This window comes from Balaenoptera musculus, chromosome 1 (genome assembly GCF_009873245.2).
Source record: "Balaenoptera musculus isolate JJ_BM4_2016_0621 chromosome 1, mBalMus1.pri.v3, whole genome shotgun sequence".
NCBI lineage: Eukaryota > Metazoa > Chordata > Mammalia > Artiodactyla > Balaenopteridae > Balaenoptera > Balaenoptera musculus.
In genome coordinates, this window is record NC_045785.1 from 119,825,071 (window position 1) to 119,845,135 (window position 20,065).

The following is a 20,065-nucleotide window of genomic DNA, read 5'->3' on the forward strand; positions in this document are numbered from 1 at the left end:
TATAGTTTAATTTAAACCAAAAACCCATATGGCAATGGGCTCAAGGTTTAGAATTCTCAGAGGAGGCTATTTCCTTACTAGAGACAAGGCTGAGCCACTAGTAACTTTGTCATTTCCCTGCACTGTTCTGAGAAATTTTTCTTTCCTGAATCTACCTTTTGTCTAAGGATGTAGCCTTTCTAGAGTCCCACATCTACTAGGGATCTCAGTTCCAGTTCCCTGTGTCATGTGAGTCCAAGGCATCATCAACTGTTTCTATATGAAAGTTAATAATCTAAACCACTTGCTTACTCAACCTGGAGTTATTCTTTCTTGGTTCTCCTCATTTCTGGCTGTTTTTTTTTTTAATAAATTTATTTATTTCTTTAATTTTTGGCTGCATTGGGTCTTTGTTGCTGTGCGTGGGCTTTCTCAAGTTGCGGCGAGCGGGGGCTACTCTTCGTTGTGGTGCGTGGGATTCTCATTGTGGTGGCTTCTCTTGTTGTGGAGCACAGGCTCTAGGTGCTTGGGCTTCAGTAGTTGCAGCACACAGGCTCAGTAGTTGTGGCTCGTGGGCTCTAGAGCGCAGGCTCAGTAGTTGTGGCGCACAGGCTTAGTTGCTCCACGGCATGTGGGATCTTCCCGGACTAGGGCTCGAACCCGTGTCCCCAGCATTGGCAGGCGGATTATTAACCACTGCGCCACCAGGGAAGTCCCTGTCTGTCTGTTTTTAATAAGACTTTCTCTTTATCACACATTTTCAGCAATTTGATTATAATGTGCCTTTGGGGATTTTATTTTATTTTATTTTTTTACCCCCACTTAGATTTGCTCACTTCCTTGGATATGTTTATAGTTTCTATCAAATTTGGAAAATATTTAGCTATTTTATAAAAGTTTTTTCTGCCGTTCCTTTTTGTAGGACTCCAATCACACATTTGTTATGCTGCTTGATATTGTCCCTCAGTTCATAAGTTCTCTATTCTTTTTTTTCTCTCTGGCCTTCATTTTAGATAGCTTTTATTGCTATGTCTTCAGTTTCACTAATCCTTTCATCTGTAGGTCTAATCCTATCTAGTGCATTTTTCATTTCAGGTATTTTATTTTTCAATTGTAAAATTTGATTCAGGTTTTCCGTTTCTCTCCTTATAATGCTAATGCTTTTCTCTACCTTCCTGAACAAATGGAATATATTTATAGAATATATTCATAGGCTGAATGAATTCAAAGACTGAATCAAGAAGATAGAGTTTTTATAAATTTTAGTTGCCTTGGCCTCTTCAGACTCTAAAAATTATAGTTGCTTTGTTCTCTCCAAACTCTAAACTCTATCTTCATGACTCAGCAAAACCATGAGTTCTGTTTATATTCTACCTCCCTGGGGTACAGCCTGAAAATTCCCTTAAGTGATGGGCTAGTGCATTCATTAATAGGGTTCACCTCATTTTACTTCTCTTGTGGATTGCTGTCCTATATTGCTTGTTGTTCAGTGTCTAAAATTTGTTGTTTTATATATTTTGTCTGGTTTTCTGGTTGTTTAAGATGGGATAGTAAATCTGGTCTCTGTTGTTCTTTCATGGTCAAAGTGCTTTTTTTTTTGGTTAAGATAATTCTGATCATCAAGTTAGAGCAGAAGTTCTTCACTTTGGTAATTAGCATACACATATTTTTGTTCTGTAACTATGAGCGGCATATATGGTGGAAAAAGGATAAATTTTCACTTTTATATTATATTGTTTCAAAGATGTATTTAAGGAGTCTTTCTTTCTATTTTAGAGGCAAAACGGACAAGTCGGTTTTTAAGTGGCATTATCAACTTTATTCACTTCAGAGAAGCATGCCGTGAGACATACATGGAGTTTCTTTGGCAATATGTAAGATTTAAGTGTATTTTTTGGGTCACATACCAGATCAATAACATCATTTATGCACCACTAATCTGTTTTGAAATGGTTGTCACAGATACCTAATTGTTTTATGGCCATTAGAATTAAATTTACATATCAATATTATATTCATATGAAATTGCAGATTTTAGTAAGCTGATCTCAGAATGAGATTTTCTTCTATATTTGGTATCATTAGGGAGAAGCTGGGGTTTTTGTTTTAATTTTGTAGCTGAGACTCCTTTTCTCCTTTATTAGGAAATGTAAGGGAAGAGAATAGTGATAACCCATTCCTTTTCTTTGAAGTTTAATAGATAATGTAGTGTTCTTTAAATAATTGAGATATTTGACGTTTATATTTGCTTTCTAAATAATGGCCTAATTAGGTGTTTTGTTCTATTTATCATGCTTACTCAGCATTGCATTATAAGATTCAGTTCAAGTAAATCACTTTAACTGATAGAAACTCATTTCATCAACAATTTAGGGAATTTGGAAAGATGATGGGTCATCTGTGTGATTTGTTCCCATCTGTCCTCAGTTTGAGGGTACCATACTTTTAGAAAAGCACCGGAGTAACACCAGAGAATTAGGCCTCTAGTGACTGAGCTACATTGATAAATATTCCCTTGTACAAATCATGTTCAGCTTATACCACCTAAACATCACATACTCTCCAAAGTGTACAGATGTATGTGCCGACACATACAAACACACAACTTTGTTTGGCTAATTTCGCTTCATTTTTTTAAGACATGGCTCAGACAGCTATCATTTCTGTGAACCCTCTGCGATACACCTTCCCAGCCATTGCCCAAGTGGGATTGGATGTCATTATATTCAGTTCTATGACAAGTTGTTTTGTAGTTTTATATTCGTTTTTCTGACTTGTCAAGGAGACTGAACTACTTACGTCGAGGAACTACAAGTTAGTCTTCTTGGAAATTATTCCTGGTACCTAGCACAGGGCCTGACTGTAGTAAGAACTCAGCATTTGTGTGTTGAATAAGTAAAGGAATTCCTAAGTCACTTGTCGTAAATGCCAAATTCTTTCTTAAATTTCTTATTTCTCATGGTGAAAGTTGTGGAGTGAGGAAGCATTTTGTAGCCAGTACCGGTAGATACTTTTTTAAACATGTCTCTGATTTTGTTGAAAAACACTAATATGAAATTGTTAAAATTGCTTTAATAGAAATCCTCTGTGGACAAAATGCAGCAGTTAAATACTGCACACCAGGAGGCAATAATGAAATTGGAGAGACTTGAGTAAGTAGGAGATTTACAAATAAAATAAATGCAATTTCAAAATGCAAAATGAATGTAAGTAGTATTTTACAGTCTACAGTCTACTTCATCTCTTTTATCTTCCTTATTAAATAGCAGAGTGTTTAAGTTTACCTTTTTTGAAAAAGAAAAACTAGCTTTTCTTCTTTCTAACTTTTAGTGCATAATTTACTCTTTTACTTCTTTTTTGTTGTTAGTGCATCAGCCAGACATGTTTAAAGCCATTAACTTACTCTCCTAAATTATATCTAGTGGTATTTATCTTACGTAGGTGAGCAGTTACTGACAGGATTCTCTTTTTTCCTTCAGATCAGTTAATTCTGTTAAAATTTTTATTCCTTCCACAGAGGTTTGCTGTTTTGTTTTGTTTTTTGACTCAAAGGTCAGATAGGAGAAGGAATCATTCAAGGGTTATGATTTCTTGGCTTTGTATATATTGATTTTGAACAAAAGGATTTTTTTATCCCTTCTAATATGTTGATGTCTTTGGATTTTTCCGTTTCAGGTGAGAGCTCTTTTTTAGCCTGCCCTGGCATAAATTGCCTTTAGAGACAGCAGTAAGCTGAAAAGACTGGGAGTAGGAGGCAGATATTAAAATTTAACATGGTAAATTCACCATAAACCACGTCAAAAGAGAAATGACAAACTGGAAGAGAATATTTGCAACATATGCAGCAAAGCCTTACTATCTCTAATAACAAAGGCCATGTAATATTCTTAATCTACAAAGAACTCCTACAAACTGATAGGAAAAAAGATAATAGGAAAATGGGCAAAGGCTATAAACAGGGAATTTACAGAGGATTAAGTGCAAATAGCTAATTAAAAATACGTAAAAATTGTTAAACTCAATAGCAGTCAAGGAAATGAAAATTAAAGTAACAACTCTACACCATGTTTTAAAAACTAAAGTTGAGAACATTCATATGGAAGAGACTGAAACATGTGTAAGTGCTGTTAGGAAGGATTAGGAGAGCAAAAGAAATGGGTGATACAGGAGAGAGATGTGAGAAAATGAGAGCCAGAGCAGAGGTGGAGGAATCAACACTAAAATTAGGAGTGGAGTTAGAAAGGGTAGGTATGTATGCAGATGAGTCCGCACAGAGATTTGGTGGCAGGAAGTTGAAGGAGCTCATCTAATTTTTATTTTCTCTTTGTAGTAGAGGCCAGCCAGGTCACGGATTTTAAATTACTGTCATTTGGAAAAATGAGAACTCATAAACATGAAAGCAGATAGTTTTTTTCATTTAAGCTATTGGAGGGCAGAGACTGTTCTTGGCCTTTCAAGGTTAAGAACTTGATATATATTATTTTAATTTATTTTGCTGTGTTCAGTTCTGTTCCAGTTGAAGAGCAAGCAGAGTTCAAGCAGCTTTCAGATGATATTCAGGAGCTGCAGCAATCGCTGAATCAAGAGTTTCGTCAAAAAACGGTATCTGTTGTTGGACGCCTTAAACTTTTTTAAAGTTTTTTTGTAGATGTGGAGGAGCTAAGATCACATTGCTTTCAATTACTAAAGAAATGGGGTATATCGCTGTGTCCATTTGTGCACCTTATAACAGATAAATACTTCTGTTGTCCAGGTCAAACCATGATTATTTATTGATGTTGTCAAAGGTATATGCTATCTTGTTGACTAGAATTTTTTAAGATTTTTCTGTGTCTAAACCTGATGTTTCCAAACTCTGTACTGAGGCATCCTGGATAGTGCAGCATACACTCAAGGGTACTTCAGGATATTTTAAATTTTAAAGGGAAACAACATTCAGCATCTGTCATACACTGCTTGAACTTTTCTAGCTCAAGGTAGTTCACAGTTTCAACATGAACTCACGTTACCTTCCTTTCGTATCTTTGTGAGCATGGGTTTTTGGCTTTTGCCATGATAAAAAGCAAGTGCTATGTGAAAATCATCGTGCAACAGGAAATAAGAATTGTCTGTGTCCAGTGATTATAAGATGTGTGAATTTGTGCAGTGCCCAATTTTTGCAGTACACACATCCAATTTGGAAGTAGTTGTGGCTGTTTAAGAATAAAATAAAAATAGTATTTTTCTTTCAATTTGTATGTATTACTTTTTCAAAGGGCTACTAAGTTATTAGGACATAAATACTTATTCAGTTATTTGGATTTAACTACTTAATAAAGGAACTGTTAGGTGTTTCTTTTGTCCTTAAGGTCATAATGAACAGAAAGTTTGAGATTATCTGGTCTAATCCATTTAATTCCTCTCCTTTCTTACTTTTATTTTATTAAAAAGCATTGACTAAATTTAAATCTGTTTTGAATCATTATAAAACAGTTGTTTGCTTCTTTCCCTAGTTAGTGCTGCAAGAGGGAAATTCACAAAAGAAATCAGATATTTCAGAGAAAACCAAGCGTTTGGTAAGCATCTTTTCATTTAACTAGCATTTAAGGTTTGAATCTTTTGTTTGGAGGAGTATTTTAACTGTGTGTTATTATTGTTAAATGTTTCTCTCTTTTTCCCTTAAAGTGAAACTAATTGAACTTCTTCCAATTTAAATATAATAGATGACTATTGTTTTAAAAAATATGGAAACACAAAAATGTATGACAGAAGTGAAAATCACCTGAAAGCTTACCACGCAGATACATGTCATAGATTACATTTCTCTGTGCAAATATACACATATATGTGTAATTCTACATAAATGATATTACATTCGACATATCTCAAACCTGCTTTTTTTTCATTTTACAGTATAGTGTAAATAGTTATCACGTCAATATATAGCCTCATTATTTTAATAACTGCATATAGTTGTGCATTCTATGTATATACCTTAATGTAGATTGTTTTAGTGTCTTACTGATAGACATTCACATTGCTTCTAATTTTTTTGCTATTGAACAATAGCACATGTGTGTTACACACCTACCCATGTACCTGTATATTTGTGCACCAGGCTGCTTTTTATCATACAGTAGATTCCTAAATTTGGACTTCTGGGTTAAAGGGAATCACACTTAAATTTGGCCCACATTGCCAAACTGACTTCTAAAAAGATATCAATTTGCACTTCTACCAGTAGAATATGAGAGTATTCTTTTCCCTACATTGTTGTCAAAAGTGGATGTTTTTACTTTTCTTTTCTTTTTATCTTTGTCATTCTTATAGGGGAAAAAAACACTTCATTTTAATTTTGATTTTTTTTTTTTTTTTTTTTTTTAGTGATTTAGACCACCTTATTCAGTGATTTGTTGTTATTTCTTACTTTGTGAACTACCTGTTATGTTCCTTGTTTATTTCATTTTTTTTTTTTTAAGTCCATGAATTAGGGGTATTAACTCTATTTGTCTTTCAAATTCATCATTTTTTCCTATTGGCAGGTTTATGTATTTTTGTAGTAAAATTGATAGATACAGTGTTCTACATTTGGGTTTAACTCTATACAGAGAAAGGCCTATCTCATTCCTCATTTTTTTAATCCCATATTTTCTCTTGTACTTTTATTATTTCCCTATTTTTTTTTTTGTTTTTTTAAATAAATTTATTTATTTTTGGCTGCATTGGGTCTTCGTTGCTGCGTGTGGGCTTTTCTCTAGTTGCGGCGAGTGGGAGGCTACTCTTCGTTGCGGTGCGCAGACTTCTCATTGCGGTGGCTTCTCTTGTTGTGGAGCACGGGCTCTAGGCGTGCGGGCTTCAGTAGTTGTGGTGCGTGGGCTTCAGTAGTTGTGGCTCAACGGCTCTAGAGCGCAGGCTCAGTAGTTGTAGTGCACGGGCTTAGTTGCTCTACGGCATGTGGGATCTTCCCGGACCAGGGCTCGAACCCATGTCCCCTGCGTTGGTAGGCGGATTCTTAACCACTGCGCCACCAGGGAAGTCCCCCTATTATTTTAATGTTTATACTTTATAGCTATCTGAAATTTACTTTGGTATAATATATTCCTTATTTTTCTGTCACTTTTTATTGGCAGATGTTTTCATCAGAGTAGTATTGACTATGGTTCAATTTTATTACTCATTTCTCTGTGTCCCATTTAAATCTATATTAAAACAAAATCACTTTGTAGTTAAAATAGCAAATTTAGGCTTTTTGTAAAGGGAAGAAAATTGATGAAAGTCAATGCTAACGTAAGGAAAATGATCTCTAATTTTGTAGGGTGTTAAAAGAGTAGATAATGTGGTGGTGTGCTAAATTCTAAGAATAAAGTAAATAATATTGTTTCAAACATTCAGTTTTGGCCTCTGAGTTAGTTGATGAAAAGGTAAGAACTTTTAAATGTTTTTTAGTTAGAAATAATTTAGGCAAATTATACAAGCTGTATAGTAATACATTCCTATTGTAAAATACTCATATAACACACATATGCATATATAAAGAGAGAGAGAGACATGAAAGGCCCTCTTCTCTCTGCCAGCTGTACCTAGAGGTTACACTTTTCCAATCCTTTTTCTGTGCCGTTACATGCACAGATGTAGGTGCATATAGTCATTTGTTGCTGTTTTGTTGTTCTGTTTTCATAGGAATGCATTTGTGTTATATAAGAGAATTCTCAGATACCCTTCATCTTAATTCCCCAAATGGTTTGAAATTCAGGAGAAGGAAATTTGTTTTAGTTTAGTAACTGTGTACTGAGTACCTTCTCAGTGCTATTACTTTCATTGGGTTCTGGGAAAGCAAAGATAACTGTTCACAATCCCAGGTTGCTCAGTTAATTCAGAAACACATATTAAATACATAGTTATAGTATCACATGTACAATAACTGTACTGTTTATAGAAGGAATGCAGAGGAAGTAGGAACAGGATTTTCAAGGATTAATAGAAGCTCACTTGCAGTACAGGAATGGGATGATGGTACTCAGGAGGACCATACTATCAGAGAGCGATCACTTATAATTGTCCAGACATAAGACTGACTATATTACCAGATTGTAGAGTATAGTAGGAAGCTGGTGGAAGATGACACTGGAAAGGAGAGTAAGAGCTACATAATGAAAGATCTTGAATCGTGTGTTAAGGAGCCTGATCTTTGGCCTGCAGACAAATGTGAGCAATCAAGCAGGGGAGTGATGTGGTCAAAATTTAATTTAACCCCCACTACAACAAACACAGACCCATTTCTTTGTTCTTTTCCATTACTGTAGTGGCTAATCACCAGTTTTATTATTATATCTAACAATATAAAAATGTTTTCTCAACAGAATGAACTAAAATTGTCAGTGGTTTCTTTGAAAGAAGCACAAGAGAGTTTGAAAACAAAAATTGTGGATTCTCCAGAGAAGCTTAAGAATTATAAAGAAAAAATGAAAGATACAGTCCAGAAGCTTAAGAATTCCAGAGTGAGTTTCCTTTTTATTTTAATGCTTTTCTCTTTTTAGCAACTCTTGTTTAATTGTGTGTTAATTTTCTAATTTCCAGATTATCTATACATCTCTTCTTCTTAGGCTTTTTGCCCTTGTCTTTAATTTTTAGCTGTTCTCTAAAATGGATGTAGGAAAAGAAGTATAATTTCAAGACATTTGTTTAATTATGCAACAAATTTTTGAGGCTTTTGCCCTGGGTGATCAAAACAGAAATGACCTGTCCTCATGAGACTTAGTTACTTTATCTTAAGTGAGAAAGGTGTGTTAAACAATTTTAAAATCAGTTATATAATTATAAATTATAATATGTATTATGAAAAAGTATAGGGTGTGCATGTGCAGAGGCAGGAAGTATATGGGAACTCTCTGTACCTTCTGCTTAATTTTGCTATGTACCTTAAACTGCTCTAAAAAATAAAGTCTATTTTTAAAAAAGCACCAAAAAGAGAAACAAACAAATAAAAAATAGAATAGGGTGCTTCAAAATAACATAATGAGAGTAGCCTAGTTTAGTATTGTGGAAATCAAGAGGTGGAGGTGGGAAGGAATGGAAATTTATGTTGACATCTGAAGGATGAACAGAGGTTATATTAATAAATTGATATTGGAAGAGCATTCAAGGCAGAGGGAACAGCATATGCAAATTCTATGAGGTAGTAGTAGAGAGTAAGTTATATTCAAGGAAGAAAGCATGATGTATAAGAAGGAGAATGGCATGAGATGATGATGGAAAAATGGGCAACGGGCAGATTATTCAGGGTGCTGGATTTTACCTTAAGAGCAAGGGCATACCACTGGCTAGTTTAAAAGGGGAGTGTTGGAACATGGTATGATTTAAGTTTAAAAAGATTATGGGTTACTCTGGGAGATGGATTGAGGTATGTGGGACAAAAGTAGAAGTGGGTAGACAATTTAGCATCCTTTATGAGGAAAGGTTTTTAAACTATTAATTAAGAAGAACGTTTCTGGTTTATCTCTGAATTTGTTATTCAAGTCATTCCTGATAATTGAGAATTATCACACGGGAATAGACAAAGATTACTAGAATAGAAATGAGAGCTCAGAAATAGATCTGAGTATTTATGAGATCTATTTATTTAATAAGCAATTCTGATTCAATTGGCAGTTCATCTAAACGACAAGCAAGTTGGGTCTATACCTTGCACCACTTACAAAAATAATTATTAATTGGATTGAAAATTTAACAAGTTTAGAAATTTTAGGAGAACACTTGTATTATCTTGGACTGGGATAGAGTTTTTAAATTAAGATTGGAAACTCAAAAGCTATAGAGAAAAGTAGACGTGTGGAACATATATATAGTGCATATATGACAGGTAAAGGGATTATATCATGATATGCAAAGACACAAAAGAGTATTTACAAATTAGTAGGAAAAAGACAACTTAATGGAAAAATGAGCTGAAATATGATTAAGCATTTCACTGAAGACAAAATCCAACTGGTTAATAAGGTGGGACGAGGGAGAGACTAGTGGGGAAAGGAAAGAAGCCTTTGTATTGTTGCAGTGCTTGTCGTAAACATATGCTCATTTCCTAATTTTAGAAGAAGAATTAATCTTTTTGAAAGAATTAGCTGTAGTAATAGTTATTACACAAATGAATAGGAAGATTATAATTGGTAATATAATTGCCCAGGAATAATCAGGAGTAGTTTGAGTATTAGCAGAAATGAACTCTTTTAAAATCATTATGAATAACCTTTGGAAGGTACTTCAATGAGTGATTTAGTAAAATTATGGTAGTTTTTCTTTGTTCAAGGATATTTGGCAATTAGGAAGCATAATTATGTGTGCTTAGACACATGTTAGTAATAGTGCTTTGTTACTGACCTAGAAACTTAATTGTTCTCTGCTCTTAAGCTTTCAGTATTAAGTACAGAAATTATTTAAGAGCAAACAAATTGACATTACTGAAGTTTCATAAAGGAGAGTGTCAACCTGGTTTCTGTGTTTTTTTTCTTTCAAAGCAAGAAGTGATGGAAAAGTATGAAATCTATCGAGACTCTGTTGACTGCCTGCCTTCATGTCAGCTGGAGGTGCAGCTATATCAAAAGAAAATACAGGACCTTGCAGATAATAGGGAAAAATTAACCACTTTCTTAAAGGAGGTTTGTATTGTATGGAGTATTTATGTCTTTATTATGTAATAGTTTACTGTAGTCCCTTGGATTTGCTTTTACTTTCTGTTGCTATTTTCCTACAGAAAAGCTGGGTCATTCTACATTATAATAGATGTGGCAATGTATGCTCAAGGATAAAACACTGTTGTTTTTAAACATAGCAATAGTAGACCCATTTTAACCTTCAGATGAAATGAATAATAAATTAATTAACATAGCATATTACCATGTATATTTTGGAAAAAAGTAATGGAATTTTAAACTTGTTCTGACAGTTGGAAATGATCTTCTAATCAGTAAGCATAAAGTCCCAACTTACTGCCTAACACTGTAGCTATGATCTATAAAGAGAATTAAAGTTTAAGACACAGACCCTGCCCTGAGTGAAGATGGACAGCTAAGGCCAACGTTTTTAAGTTTCTTAGGCTAGAAACTTGAAAATCCTTTTCACTTCATTGTCCTAATCCAGACTGTCCCCAGGATCACCGACATAGCGTTTGATGAAAGATTTCTTTCTTGAGGGAAAAAGGGGTTGAAGGGTGCGTAGCCTGAGATATTCTTTCCCAGCTACACACTTCCCTTATCTCCCATCAAGAGTCAGCACAAAAAAAGATTGAGATCCACTGCTTTTGTTTCTAGGGTCTACTCTTTCCTCTTTATTCCTACTACCTTAGTTCAGACGCTCACCCCCTCAACTTAGCTTGTTGGCTGATCTTATTAACGTGTTCCTCTATTCCAATCCTTGCTGATAAAATGACATGATGAATAACACCTCTCTAGGCGTCAGGTTCTTTCTCAGTATCCCTAGTGCCTTCCTGTTGTCTCTTCTGTTCAGTCTGTGTTCTTGTGCTGGGCTTTCAGTGTTTAAACAGTTTTATCACATTTTAAAGTTGTATTTTATTACAGCTCATCCTAGAAAATAGTCCTTCATTTCATTTGTAAATCCTAATTGGTTGTATTGACTTTAAATACATCTCATAAAATACAGAGCCTGAACTTGGAGGACAAAATTGAGAGTGATGAGTCAGAACTGAAGAAATTGAAGGCTGAAGAAAATTCCTTTAAAAGACTGATGATTGTGAAGAAGGAAAAACTTGCCACAGCACAGTTCAGAATAAATAAGAAGCATGAGGATGTCAAGCAGTACAAACGCACCGTGATTGAGTATGAACTTATTTTATTTTATTTATTTATTTTTTTAATTCGATTGTTTTATAACTACTTTATTTATTTTTATTTATTTATTTTTGGCTGTGTTGGGTCTTCGGTTCGTGCGAGGGCTTTCTCTAGTTGCGGCAAGCGGGGGCCGCTCTTCATCGCGGTGCGCGGGCCTTTCACTGTCGCGGCCCCTCCCGTTGTGGGGCACAGGCTCCAGACGCGCAGGCTCAGTAGTTGTGGCTCACGGGCTCAGCTGCTCCGTGGCATGTGGGATCTTCCCAGACCAGGGCTCGAACCCGTGTGCCCTGCATTAGCAGGCAGATTCTCAACCACTGCGCCACCAGGGAAGCCCTGAACTTATTTTAAATTTAATGCATTAGAAAGTAATTAGAAAAACCTAATTCACTTTTTCCCTAAGATTCCAAATCTCCTATAATTTCAAAAAGGTATTCCACTGTTAGGTGACTAAAACAGATGAGTTAATTATGAATCTCATAATGTTGCTATATCTAGATTTAGAGATGTTTTAGGTACTAGTTTTTTTTCTTTTCCTGATATCACAATTCCAAATCCTTTGCATAATTCTTCAAAAGGGTTCTGGTGCTACTGCTTATTTCAGTGTACTTTAGAGACAGTGGTCTAGAGTTGTATTAGAGTGAATCAACTGGTTCATTTTATTGTGCAGCTGGTCTGTAACATAGCATATTTTGAGAAAAAGTCTTATTTTTTTATTCATATACGAAGTAGTACTTTGCTAAGCATTTTGCCATGGCCGTCGTCATCGTTGTTGTTGGCCAGTATGTTTGGGTGTTTCATTGGTAGAGTCTTCTTCCCATCCGTTCCAAAAATGTGTTTTTAGAATAAATGCCCCAGATATGTCTATGAGATGACACTATTTCAGCCTCTAAAAGGTGTACTAGGATGGTCTGAAGATTTCCTTTGCTCTTCCTCATGCAGATGAAGAAAAAGGGCAGAACCTGAGGGTTTTAATTTGTTGCCACATGCCTTGCAGGAAAGTTGTGCTGATTCGCACTCCTAACAACAGTACATAAGTGAGCACAACGGGGGAGATGTGACTTAAGATCTCCATGTTAAATAACAGCTTTGTGTGGAAGAGCTTACTCTATGCCATGACCTGAATATAGCGCCACCCTGTGATTCTCATCTGTTTGCTTTTGTATCTTGAGAAGAGTTTTAGGTGTGTCAGTCAAATACAAACAGTCTCTTTGGAATCAAAATTAGAGTTAAATGCTTGACTGTTTAGATTCTTAAGAGGAATTATAATTTAGCTGTCTCTGTTTTCCTTTAGAGACTGCAATAAAGTTCAAGAAAAAAGAGGTGCTGTCTATGAGCGAGTAACCACAATTAATCAAGAAATCCAAAAAATTAAATTTGGAATTCAACAACTAAAAGATGCTGCTGAAAGGGAGAAACTGAAGTCTCAGGTGAGTATATGTTCATAAGAAATTAATTTCAGATAATCTCACAAGTTTAAAATGTAAATTATGTCATCCTCATTTTGAAGATTTTGTCAGTTCTCCAGAGTAGAAATTGACCCCTCAGGTCTGTTGCTTTTATTTCCATTTATAGCACCTTTTCCATTACCCTGGGATAGTTTGCATGTATGTCTCCTCATACCTTTTTTTTCCTTGCCTTTTTTCCCTGTTAGCACCTAGAATCGTGCTTTGCAATATGAGTAGGTGCTCCATAAAGGTTCTGAATTTTTTTGATACATGAATTTAGATGGTGATTTAAAGTATTGTCTTCTAAAAAATTTTTGCATTTTTTCCTGATAAAAGGATCTCAGAAGTATTTCTTATCATCAGTGTTAAATGTATTTGAGTTGTTACTGGTATTTTGAGATTTTTTTTTTCATGATAACTTTATCATAATTACCTAAAGTTACTCTGCTTGTTTCAAGTGTATTTATTTTATTGTTTCATAAACAGTCTCAAGTTTAATGAGGACAGGCATCTTGTCTTCTACATTTTTATCTTCCAAAATGTCAGTATAATGCCAAACATAATATGTTTATTATGTTTATTTCTCGTTTTTTTTGTTGACTGCCAAAGACCCAAAGAAGTAGTCTATTCCTGCTGCCTTTATCACATCTCATTCTATCCTTAGCCTTTAAAGTTTGTCCAGTGTCCTCAAGATTGTCCCAAACTGCTCTACCAGAAGTCACTAAAAACAGCCCTTTATCATGTAAAATCCCTTAGCCTCTTTTTTTTCTCATTCTTCATCTTGCCTACATTGATATCTTATCCTAAACCTCTGAAACCTGAAAGATATTTAAACATGCTGTCATTACCTTTCACCATTCACATTTAATTTGCAAGGATTCTTAATACTAAAAGAACCACAGTAGGCAATCCCCTCTCTTGTTCTCAGGAACTTTTATCCTCTGAAATATTAGATTGTTAGCACGTGCACATGTAAGTGTATATATACATAGTGAGGATTGTCTCAAGGCTACTTTAAAAGGAAGGAAAGAAAGAAAGGAACAGAAGAAAGAAAAAGAAAATGGCTGGGTTTCCCCTCCCATGGTCTGCCCAGTACACTGTCCTGATTTTTTCTATTCTTCCTTTCCTTTCTATGTTCAACTACTTTTTTTTTTTTTTTTTCCTGCCCCTTAACTGGATATCTACCAAGCCTTTGGCCCTCTGTTTATCTCTAGAATGGGGGTTAGAAGGACCTTAGGAGATATTTAATCCTACTTCTTAACCAAATCAAATGAGCAGATATTTATTTGTTATCACATGGTCAGATACAATTAATGAAACAGTTACTAATGTAAGTAAGTACCTTTTGTCTATAGGTCATAAAAGGTGCCTGTGCCTGCCTTAAATTCCTTTTAGTTTTGTGCATATATGTCTTGCCAATAACATTTTAAGTTTCTCAACAATAGCAATCTTATTTTTCACCTTAGTATGTCATGTCAAACCATGCCTAGAATGCTGCCTTATATGTAGTATGCCCTCCATAAATATTTGTAAAATCGGAAAGACATCTAGCATGCTGTTTCTTAAAATTAGCCATGTTGTAGAACTCACTGAGGAATTTAAAGATGAGCAACCCCCCACCAAAATATACTGAATTAGAATTACCAGCAGTGGGGCCCATGAGCCTAAATTTTTTAGCATGGCTCTTGAGAACCACTGATGTGTCCTGCTTCATTGTTTTCAATATTATAGAGCTCATCACTACCCAAGCTGTTCTACTAGGACAGCTATAGTTATTAAAATGTTACTTCTTATTTTGAGTTTAAAAATTTTCATTTCTGTACTCTAGTGAACCAAGATCACCTCTCTGGAACAAATCTGTGTCCTCTTCTACTGAATAAAACTGTACTTAAGACATTTGAGGGTAAAGATCATGGGTTCTTTCAGCCTTCTCATTCAGGTTAACTAGCCCTAGTTTTCCAGCCATTCTTTATATAGTTTAATTTTCAGATTCATTATTCTGTTTACTGTCCTCTCTACTCTGTTTCCTGCTGTTTTTATTCTGTTTAACATGTAGAACCCAGTACTAAACATAGTCTTCCAAGTGATGGTGTGACCAGCCCCAGAGCACAAGGCTACTGTTAATGAAGCATAATATTGGGCTGGATTTTTAGCAGCAGCATCTTGCCCTTGGCTCATATTGTGCTTGTGATCAATTAAAGGACCTCTGTCTTTTTCATATGAGGTTCTGCCAACTTAAAATTTTTTCACCACACTTTAATGCAACTATTTCTTTGAAATTTTAATTCTGGATTTTACTGTTATTTATTTTAGGTTTCATGTTATTTATTTCCACCTAGGTTTCCAAAATTTCAAGGTCAGTTTAAATCTATGTATCATTCACATTAACTATTTCTCATGGCTTAGCATCACCTACAAATTTGACCAGCATGCCTTTTGCTCCAGGGGAGATAAATGTTGAGTAGAACTGGGCCCTTTGCTGTGTTGTATTTCTTCCTTCAGAATGGCATAGAACTATTGATCAAAACTTTGGATACAGTTATTCAACTTGCTAAGTTGTTCTAACCATACCTCTACCCAGACAACACTGTGATATCCACTTGTTCCAAAATAGCTTGGGAGAGTCTCTAAGTCCCCTGGTGAAATCAAGATATATTTTGTCAAATAACCCTCTTTAGCTTACTTCATAATCATCTTTCATGAAAAGGAAAGAAGGATATGTTAAGATTGCCAAACCGTTCTTTGTGTAATTCTGTTGGATCCTAATGATCATCATATCCTTTTTTTTCACTAAATATTCTTTTCCATAGATATTTCATCTCTTCTAGTTTCCATCATCATCTTTATTTGGATAGCTTTCAAAAATCTGTTTCCTGTTCTGTCCACCTCAACTCTACTTCTTATTTTAGCTGCCTGATGGATGTTTTCAATGGATTAGCTTATCACAACAAAAATAAACAATTATTAAATTACATTCAACATCTTTAGTGTCTTTCCTCTTCCTCACTTTCTCCTTCCCCCTCTGTCTCTCTCTCTTTCCCCTTCCCTTTCCTACTCTCTTTCACTTAGTTTCTTCATATTCTTCAGTGGCATCATCATTTTCAAAATATCACAAAGAATTGCAATTTTGGATTTTCTTTAGATAATCCTGATATCCAATCACCAAGATAATGTCATTGATACTGTTCATAACAAATCCTTTCTAGTCATACTTCTATCACATAATTTTCTAATACTCATGAATTCCAGCAAACACTGGCTAAATTTCTTCCTTGACTTAAGATTCTCCTGCATCAAATCAGCCCTGAATCCTAAGTATTGCCAAATTTAACCTGCTAAAATATCACTCTTATTACTACACTTTCTCGTTTAAAACAGGAACTCCCTGTTTTCCTGTAGTTATTCATGCATTTAGTCAGTCATTCAACAAATGGTCTATGCACCTACTAGGTGCCAGCCTTTATATTTGATTCAGGGAGTAAGTATGAACAAGGAAGGCATGCATGATCCCGACCTTCTAGGATTTTTAAAGTTTTGTATCTCAGTTAATCATTTTCATTGTTTAAGGTTTAATGGAAAGTGTATTCTCAATACAACTTTCTCTGGCTCCTTTCAGATATCTTTGATTTCTCTCCTTCTCAAATACTGTAGCATTTTTAGTCTATTCTGATCTGTGCTGTCCAATGGGGTAGCTACTAGCAACATGTGGCTATTTACATTTACTTTTAAATTAATTAAAATGAAATAAAATTTAAAGTTTAGCTCCTTGTTTATACTAGCTATATTTTAAGTGCTCAGTATCCAGTTTGGTCTGGATTGTATGTTTTTTTAGGGTAGAAAGCGTAATTGCATGTTCCATTGTACTGTTGTACTATTTACAGTGCTACTTGTAGAAGGTACTCAGTAATATATTGGTTGATGAATTAATACATACTTGGTGGATAAATGGCTACGCTGGCCATAAAATTCCATGGATGTTATGTCATCTTGAATTTCTCTGATTTGAAAAGTGAGATAATTACCTAGACCAATGCTGTCCAAAGAACTTACTGCTAGGAATGTTTTGTACTGCTCAGTACGGTAGCCATTAGGTACATGTAGCTACTGAGCACTTGAAGTGTGGCCAGTGCAACTGAGGAACATGTAGCTGTTTAAATGTAAATTTAAATAATCACGTGTCCCTAGTGGTTGTCATGTTAGGCACTGTAGAACTAGAGTTTGAGTTTAAAAATATTTAACTTCAGCCAAGCTATCACAGTAAGACTTACTTATTATGTGAATGAATATGATAAAGTTCCACTTGGATACAGAATTTAATTGGAAATTGAAATATGTAGCTTTTGTGAGGGCTGTGATCTATTGCTATTAATATCCTGTGAGGGTTGGCTTAGAACTTCAAATGTTTGTTTGCTTCTGTGGATGTGCCGGTGGAATTGGGCTTTAATGTTTCATTCATTTATTGTGGCTCTACCTGTAGGATTTGGTTCCTCCTTGAGAATATAGTTGTTCTCAGGAGAAAATTGTTCCTCTGAGTGTGTTGAAATGGTTGGTTCAGATATTTACAGATTGTATATCTTTATTTAACCACACTTCATTTTAATAGTTTCTCATGAGTAATGTCTTTCTACCAAATTTATTCAGCTTTCTCTTTGGAATGAATAAATACATATCTCTGTAGAGCCAGGAAATTAAATTGATCTGTAGCTGCTGAATGTGCTGATTTTTTTTAAAATAATGGTGTTTACATAAGATAGCAACTAATTCACCTTATTTTTCCTACAAGATTTAAGAAATAAAGGTATCAAAAACTTTTGATTTATTTTCCTAATGATTAATATTCCATCATAGTTGTGGTAATTTGATGCCTGATTTAGATCTTGGGAATCTAATTACCCTCTTCTATTTTTGTATTAGGATTTAATAATGATCTATGTTTAGATTTTGGGAAAATGTTTAGCCTTAAGCATCTATTTATATTCGCTTAATCTAGAGCAGTAGTTCTCAAACTTGCATAGGTGGCAGTCTCTGGAAATAGTGTCGTCCTTTTTTGGAACATTTTGAATCCATACTATATTAAATTATAATCTATATAATTTGCTCAAAATCAGACAGTATCTACACTAGAATTTAAACTAAGATAAATAGTAGCCAAACTATGGGTTTAAGAAAAGTTTAATGGGAGCAGCACTTAAAATTGAGAACATTTATACCCATTATACCCATTTACTGCTTTTTCCTTCCATTGGAAAAGGCCTGCTGTTTTATTTCAGTGGTGAAACACCTTTTATAATCTTCCAGAATACTACCTTTTCTTGTATCAAGGTTTGAGAATTGTTTTGTTTAAGAAAAATCAGTAATCAACGGATCAAAATTGGCATTTGATGAGTATGAGATAGAATAAAATGTATGCAAAGTGGTTCATTTATTATTTTATTCAGTCTATAGAAATTGTTTTGTAATTTTTTTCTTAATTCTTAACACATCCATATAGGTTTATATGAAAACTCACTATTGCTTATAGTAGGACTGCCTGATCAGTTAAAACAATTCTAAAAGGTATTCCTATATTTCTCAGTCCTGTAGATTACTTATTAAATCTGTTTACATATCATTTAAATAATGATCAGGGTCAAGTGCAGAGTACAGTAATCTAGGTATTTGCCAAGTAAACATGAAAAGCTCCAAAGTAAAAATTTTTATTTGATGATTAAAAATATGTTCTTAATGTCTTGGAATTCAAGCCATTGTTAATGTTTCTGCTTTGTTCTTTCTAAGTAGCTGACTTTCTGATGCATCTGCACAGCTTAATAAGAGTAGGCATACGAGTGTGTACATGTGCATAAGGTACTTCAGGCTTTAAAATATTATTAATAAATATGAACGAGACTGTTGGAATTCTTGTAACTCATTTTTAGTTTAGGTCGTTGCATGGAATCATTCTTATTATATTTCATTTTCTACTTAGGAAATATTTCTCAGCTTGAAAGCTGCTTTGGAGAAATACCATGAAGGCATTGAAAAGGCAACAGAGGACTGTCATACTAAAATAGATGAGAAAACAGCTGAACTGAAGAAAAAGATGTTCAGAATGTCAACCTGATTAACAAAATTACACATCTTTTTGTAAATAGCTTGCCAATTTTTAGTTTTATATTCGGAAAGGGAATAGTTAAGTTGAAGTTAATGGAAGTATCAAAAGTACCAAATAATGTTGGCTCAGTTATTTTTTATATACTCTCATAGGTTATTATTTTGTAAGATAATGCATTTAATGTAGACTTTTGTGAACTTAAAATTAAAATGGCTTGTGCAGCCATTCATGTCTCTACTCTGCTCCTTGTTGTAAGTGGTGGTTGGAGTAAAACAGAAATAATTGCATTTGAAATATATAATTTTTCTCTGTTATTATCATGGCTGTTGCTGCTTTGTTTGTTGACATACAGAGGTATAGTATTATTGAGCCCTGACTTTGCACTAAGCATTGTGGGATCTCATTTGATCTTCACTCAAGCAACTCTAGGTAGACATTTTTTTTTTTTTTTTAATTTTTTTATTTATTTATTTATTTTATTTTTATGGCTGTGTTGGGTCTTCGTTTCTGTGCGAGGGCTTTCTCTAGTTGTGGCAAGTGGGGGCCACTCTTCATCGCGATGCGCGGGCCTCTCACTATCGCGGCCTCTCTTGTTGCGGAGCACAGGCTCCAGACGTGCAGGCTCAGTAATTGTGGCTCACGGGCCCAGTTGCTCTGTGGCATGTGGGATCTTCCCAGACCAGGACTCGAACCCGTGTGCCCTGCATTGGCAGGCAGATTCTCAACCACTG

General features: G+C 34.8%; 1 protein-coding gene across 4 annotated transcripts in view; it reads left to right on the plus strand.

Annotated features, from left to right (window-relative positions):
* Positions 1–19,589, plus strand: part of NUF2 (NUF2 component of NDC80 kinetochore complex) — a 30,966-nt gene extending 11,377 nt beyond the window's left edge. For all 4 annotated transcript variants that reach the window (XM_036833657.1, XM_036833666.1, XM_036833677.1 and 1 more), the window contains exons 7-15: positions 1,756–1,853; positions 3,058–3,131; positions 4,485–4,581; positions 5,472–5,534; positions 8,319–8,456; positions 10,470–10,610; positions 11,611–11,786; positions 13,090–13,225; positions 19,209–19,589. In XM_036833657.1, the coding sequence (XP_036689552.1) occupies positions 1,756–1,853; positions 3,058–3,131; positions 4,485–4,581; positions 5,472–5,534; positions 8,319–8,456; positions 10,470–10,610; positions 11,611–11,786; positions 13,090–13,225; positions 19,209–19,343 (1,058 nt within the window). In that variant the 3' untranslated portion in view covers positions 19,344–19,589. The remainder of the gene's footprint in view (positions 1–1,755; positions 1,854–3,057; positions 3,132–4,484; positions 4,582–5,471; positions 5,535–8,318; positions 8,457–10,469; positions 10,611–11,610; positions 11,787–13,089; positions 13,226–19,208) is intronic.
* Positions 19,590–20,065: the final 476 nt, after the last annotated feature.